The 7,012-nt window shown below is 38.4% G+C and overlaps 1 protein-coding gene across 1 annotated transcript in view; it reads left to right on the forward strand.

Moving 5' to 3' along the window:
* Window positions 1–5,533, forward strand: part of CASD1 (CAS1 domain containing 1) — a 31,054-nt gene extending 25,521 nt beyond the window's left edge. Inside the window, exons 17-18 of the mRNA XM_034070188.1 lie at window positions 891–983; window positions 2,022–5,533. Of these exons, the coding sequence (XP_033926079.1) occupies window positions 891–983; window positions 2,022–2,288 (360 nt within the window). The 3' untranslated portion in view covers window positions 2,289–5,533. The remainder of the gene's footprint in view (window positions 1–890; window positions 984–2,021) is intronic.
* Window positions 5,534–7,012: the final 1,479 nt, after the last annotated feature.

Raw genomic sequence — 7,012 nt, forward strand, 5'->3', positions numbered from 1 at the left:
GTTGTTTTTAAGTATATTTTCACTTTAGCATGGAATGTCAGATACTGAGCTTCATTCAAATGTCTGCAAGTGAAAAAGGGTTTAACTGTGTTGCTTGCTGGTTTTCATTGCCTCTAAGCGCTGAAATCATATACTGTTATTACGCTTTTGATTAACCTTGATGTCCTTAGTGTAGCTTGCATAGGCACTGTTTAAGTCCAGACCAAACTTCTGAGTAATTGCATAGCAGTGGAAAGACAGCTGTGGGGAAGAAAAAGTGTGAGGTATTAGTGTAGGAAACACCTATGGGACTCTTTTGTTGCTTTTAGGCAGGGAAGAGGTTGGCCACAGGGGCATGAGTGTGGTTTTCTGAAACTTAGATTTTCTTCTTACCTTGACTCCTGCCCCACTATACCACAGCCATCTGACTCTCTTCCCTCTCTGTTCCCTTTGCTTAGCACTGTGTCCTGCCCTCTTGAGGGGGCAGCATGTATGGCTTAATTATTTTTAATATGGATTTGTCCGTCTTGACACACTCTCTTTAAAAATTGAGGGTTAACTCAGATTTGTGACCACCTTAATTTTGGGCTGGCATGTTTTGTGACCATGCTTTGTAGGTGTATAGTAATACCTATCAACATCAAGACTGTGATTGTACTGAAAATGTAAATATGATTTGCTGTGCTATAAGAATGTATGTGTGAGATTTGCAGTTTCAAGACTGACTTTAAGTATAAACGGCATGGATTTTTGTTTGGTTTCTATACCTATCAGATTTTAAAGACAATTTAATGCATGATGCACTTCATTTTACACAGTGAAAAGGGATAAACATTTTGTGTGTGTGTGTGTGTCTGTAACCTGCTTGTCATCCACAGACACTTTTTCTTCTTTTAATTCTTTAAAAATAGATTTTAGCTTTCATCCTCATCAGGAACATCCCTGGCTACGTCCGATCTGTGTATAGTTCTTTCTTTGCCTGGTTTGGCAAAATTTCTCTAGAGGTGAGTAGAACAATCAGAACTACGGTAAATTGAAACTTAGAAATGTAAGGTGGTTTTATTAACTATGGTATAACACATAAATAGTGAAAACTTTTATTGGCTTATTTAATACCATGCTGCTGTGTTTGACCTCTTCCTGCACTGTGGCTTCTGTCTACATTTAAAAATCATAGCTGAAATATCTCACTGTAGCAAAGCTATTTCTTATGTTTGTAGAGGGGAGTTTAGGGTTGTGAGAATGGGGATTTAATGCCGGAGTAAGATGTGGTGTGTATGCAGTTGGTAGATAAAAGTTTAAGCCAGTTGAGGAATCATCATGGATCTGACTAATACAAGTACACTTACTAATACAAGTACACTTAACGCTTTCCTGCATTAATAAACAAATGTAACATTACAAGTAAAACCCTTAGTGCAAATGTTATCTTGTTCCATTGAGCGTGTATTTTGAAACAGTAGGAATTACCTTGCTTTCCATTTGATTTGTTGCCTAATATTAAATGTTTCATTTTATTGTATTTACTAAAATACATTTTACAAAGGGAAATGAATTTACAGGACAAACTTGTTGTGTATTATATTTATGTAGTACATGACTTTGAATTGTTTTTTAAAGGATGACATTTTCACTGTTGTGATTCCCAGTGAACTTGAAGGTGCTGACCATGACCAACTCTAGGAGCTGTTACATTCATCAGCAGTTGCAGTATTGTCTTCTATTTGCAAGCATATGAGTTCAGTTCCTTGCCAGAGTAGCTGAGCAGAGTTGTATTCATCATCTCTCCTGACATAGTGTAGGTGATGCTGCCCTGTGCTGTATTTGGTTAAGGACTAGGCAAACCCATTTTACTATGTACTGTGAGAGACTAATAGTTTTGTCTTAAGAGCAAAGAAAGGCATGTGGAAAACAGCTTCTCAAAGTATGTTTAATCTGACTTAAGCAGTAGTATAGTGTGTCAGTTGATGTGATAATAATAGTCATGTTTTTATGTAAGAAAACATACAAGTATTATTAAGCACACTCTTTTTTTCTTTCAGCTTTTCATTTGTCAATACCATATTTGGCTGGCAGCAGACACAAAGGGGATCTTGGTGCTCATTCCTGGATATCCAATGTTTAATGTTCTTGTCAGCACTTTCATATTTGTGTGTGTGGCACATGAAATTTCTCAGATCACCAATGATCTGGCACAGATTGTGGTTCCTAAAGACAACTCAACTCTGCTGAAAAGGTTGCTATGTGTAGCTGGATTTTTCTCTGGACTACACCTCTTCTCAGCAATGCAAGATCAGTCAAGACATTGACTTGAAAAGATTCTTGGAAACTTTATTCAGGTTTGTTTTGTGTCTGCCTGAACAAACATTCTCAACTGGAGATACAAGAAGACATTTAAATTAAGTGTGTGGAAAATAAATGTATATAGTGCAAGTGTACATATTTTGTGTGGAAACAGCCTTCTCAAACAATCTGAGAACCAAGAATGCACTGTACAGAATTGCATGTGAAAATGAGTCTTTTCTACTGGATCTACGTTCCTGTTTACATACATGTTTAAACGTGACACGAAGAAGTGAAGTTAAATGGTTGAGCAATACTATGGGCATATCATGGAATTACCTTTAACGTGGGTCAGCCAAACAAAGAGTGGATGTTACTGGAGAACCGCCCTCATGTGTGACACATGCCGGAATCATTCTCAAGGAATAAAGAAGAGAAAATGTGTGATGCTTCGGTAACAGACACCTTTAGCTGATGTGAAACATGAAGTTACTGGTAAACCAGGGCATTTTTCTGAACGAAATGGTAATGTAGAAATAAGTATCTTGGGTGGAGATAGTGTATGTTATGTGAAACCCTTTATACGCAGGAATAAAAAGTCATCACCAGTTCAGCAATTTAAGATTATATACAAGTTTACGTAACAGTTTATGGGGGTTTCTTTTTGTTTTTTTTAAATTTGAGATGTTTTCAGCAAATACGGTGAATTATGAGGTGATTTTTTCCCCTAAAATTGTTCGTTTTTATACATTTTCCACTAACTCCTTTAACTGTGTGCAGTTCTTTATAAAATCCCAGTGAACAAACAGATAAATAGTTTTCAGAGACTCGGTTCAAGATGGAGAATTTTTTCCATTGTTTTCTGGTCAGAGAGAATCCCGTCATAACCACTCCAACAGATCTTAAGGGAGAACAGGGGAATGGTGATCTTTGAACCCCTGAGTTGTGGGTGACCTTGAACTAGGTCTCATTGGGGAACTGGTGCCATATTTTATCCTGTAATAGTATTTTAACTTTCAAGAATGCAAGTCAGTCTCTTGATACCATGAGGAAGAGGGACTGTGGTCATCTTGTTGCATGCAGATGGCTGAGCCTCTGAATTACAAATGAAATGAGACTGGAGCTATTTGGAAGAACCTTTTCCCCACCCCTTTTAAGAGTGTCCATCTTTCTTACAAATTCTTTGCTTTAGCATAAAAACTAAAACTGAAAGAATGGCCCTTCAGTGTGGCAGTGACAAGCTGCAATTTATGTTCCACTTAGTGAAGTTATGGTCGTTTCTTTAGTGTTTGTGGTTTTGGTTCATGTCACAGCTTGACCTCTGGTTGCTTTTTCATTTTATTCTTCTACTGATCACTTGTTATCAGTCAAAAACACAAACACAATATTATGTTCTAAGCATTTGTGCAATTACGTATGATTATAAACAATATGAATCCTAATTTGTACCTTATGTACTATCATAGAACAGGTTTGGGTTGGAAAGGATCACCTAGTTCCACCCCCGCCATGGGCAGGGACACCTTCCACTAGACCAGGTTGCTCCAAGCCCTGTCCAACCTGGTCTCGAACACTGCCAGGGACAGGGCAGCCACAGCTTCTCTGGGCAACCTGTACCAATGTCTCACCATGTCATGTACATGGCTTTGATCTTAGCCCAGTTTAAAAACTGAATTCAAACTTTCAGCTACCAATGGGTGTTAAAAAAGTGTGAAAAGAATAGCTTCAAATTTTTTGATTGGGAACAGTTTCTTTTAAAGATTGACCAGCTCATCATAAAAAAAGAAATCATTTGCTTCCCCCAAATACAGCAGTTTTACTGCCAGCTAGTTTGAAGCTATGGGAAAGAGACTCAGCTATTTGTTCTTCGCATGCATAACTTTCAACACTTGGAAAGTCAACCTACTTAACTGGCTGCAAGAAATGGTGCTGGCAAAAGCTGCAGTGGGGGCAGGATACGTAACCTCCATCTATGCCAGTATTAGGAGCAACGGGGAAACTGTGAGTTTGAGAGAGACTTTCTGTTTTGTTCTTCACAACTTAAGTATTGTAGATATAATTTTATTTATCTTCTGTACAGACTTGGTTAAAAGATTTATTTTTAATGTTTGAAATAATGCACTTGTTTACTATTACTGTATGTGGGGTAAATATATTTTCTTTTCAGGTCATGTAAAAATATGAAGTAATTTAAACATTAAATAAACGTGCTGTGGATGCTTATTTTTGTAACGGGAGCAGCCTCAATTAAGTACAGACTCTATCGCTTGACTCCAGCTGGGCTACAGTTCATTCTCCTGCCTGCCTTAAATTACAGATTAGTACTGTGGTTTCCCCAGAGTGGTATTTTAGATTCAATTACTTCAACTGAAGGGCAGATATTTGCTTATATCACAAATTATTTCAGCTAACACAGTGCAGGAAGAAAGATTCTTCTGCAGTAAATCACAGTGTCCTGGATCTGATGAAATTCCAGCTCCAGTAGCCAAAACTGCCCCTGGAGTTCGGGGGACAGCAGCAGAATGCTGCAGTGGAGGGGTCGGGTACTTTTTCCTGCTGGATTACAAGCTGGAAGCTGATGCAGCACTCTGCATGAAAGCAGACGAATGGACTCAGCTTTTCTTCAGTCTGGCAATGTAAAGAAACCCATCCTTAAGATTTATCTTAAAAAATGTATCTTTTAATTTAGCTACTTGAGTCCCACACTACATAGAACAAGGGGCTCCTTAAGCAAAGGATACAGCTCCTTGTATGATCAGGAAAATAACAACTCACATGGGCACCTGAGCCAAGTGGTGCAAATACTCTCTCTGCTTCCACCATTGCCCCAGTTTGTTCCACCTCAACTCCTGGACACCTACCACCACTATCACTGTCCAGACTTTTAACAGCTGTGCCACAAAGTTGTTCAGGCATCATCATGTAAAATAACGAGGCGGCAACAACATCACTACTTCATGTTTTTCTATTTATTAGATTTTACATTTCATATATTTACAAAGACATCTGTAGTGCTTTCTATTTGATTTGGTTGCAACTGTCACTTCATCAGCACAATATCAGTTTCATACAGTCATCGTACATCATTAAAAGAGGATGGGAATGTACTGGTTTAACCATCAGCACTTTTAACTGTTACTAATTCTTTAACCATTAAGTGTCTTTAGCCAGCTTTATAAATCTATGCTTCCATAGTAATTGTTTTAAAAAGTAAAAATAAATATTTTGTTATTAAACTTACCTCAAATAAATGAACTTTTCAATCATGAAATAGTTCAGGTGTGCTTAATACCCAAGTCACCTACACCAGGAGATTCTTTTCAGAACAGGTGGAGCCCGCCCGGCACACACTGATTCCTTATACATGGACATAACAGCTTCAGAAATTTCCTTAAATATATTGGCACTGTTACATATTACTACAGGTAAGATGGGAGCAGCTCAACTGGTAGGTAACTGATTGTCACATCGTCCTCAAGTTATCAGAAGTTGTTATGCTCTAGACCCAATACTATTTACAAAGTTTCATCTTACATTGCATTAAAAATCATTATTTAAAATCCATTCCATTCATTTCTGTTTGAAAGCACTGACAGTTCATGGATTGAAAATAGTCATAGAAACTAATCGAACCAAGGGAAAAACAAATGTTTATTGGACTCAGATTCCTCACAGCAGGGATAAAAGCTGTACATTTGCTGTATATCTCAGTGTGCAGGTCCCCAGTTCACTTTTCACCAATTCCAGCTGCTGGAAAAAGGGGGGCTTTCTTAAGAGGCTGGGTGAATGATGAAACCCCTTCCCTGGTCCCTTCTGGATGAGGTAGGTGGGCATGATGCATGCTGCTTTGGAGGTGAGTAGGAATGGCTCTTTATTCTGACTGTTTCAATAACTAACTTGGTTTTCAACTTCTGCAGCTGTAGCTGAGCTACCTCTTGTAGCATAACAACCATCAGCATTATGTCTGTGGCTAAGAGCATTTGTTAACACATTCTGTAGGTCATGCTTGGCATTTAGGGCAGCCTTGTAAACTCTTGATTTTTAAGGCTTGACAATAGACAAGTGCCTACAATGTTTGGAGTGCTGACTACACCTTGCTGCAATAGTCATACTCATCGCACAAAATGTGTCTGAAAAGGTAAAAAGCAGCTCAGGACTTGTTTTAACTACCCACTGAGGTGTTGCGTTCAGGTCTAAGCCTATTAACACATCATTGTTTGCTTAAAAATTAACATAAGGTTTTGTGTTTTGAATAAATGGGGTCACAACCATAACATGGCAATGTCCTGATGAACATACAGCTTCTGAAAGAGAGAGCACTGCAGAGAAAAGACAGTGTCAGCTCAAACCAGTACAGTGCTGCAAGTTCAAACCCCAAGTTGGTGTGAGCTGGAGACCCTGAAGTCCTGTGCTATGCTGTATTTGAGGATTTAAAGAAGCATCAGTAAAATACACTTAAAATACACAGAAAAGCGTCAGGAGATAAATTATCACCTGCTACTGAAAAATGAGGCAACCTTGGTTCAGATCCTTTTACTGGGATTATTAAGCTTTTGGCTGCACAGACAAATGCCTCTCAAAACCAGCACCTCCAGGAAGGTGTGTGTTTAATCAACTCCTTTTTAAGATGCTAGAAAATAACCCCGGTTTATTGGATCACTCGTTCCCCCACAACTCTTTTTGCTCCAGAAAGAATAAAGAATGTGAAAGATGATCTAAAAAATAAATTGCATCGGGGCATCAGCAACAT

The sequence above is a fragment of the Melopsittacus undulatus genome, chromosome 1 (genome assembly GCF_012275295.1).
Source record: "Melopsittacus undulatus isolate bMelUnd1 chromosome 1, bMelUnd1.mat.Z, whole genome shotgun sequence".
NCBI lineage: Eukaryota > Metazoa > Chordata > Aves > Psittaciformes > Psittaculidae > Melopsittacus > Melopsittacus undulatus.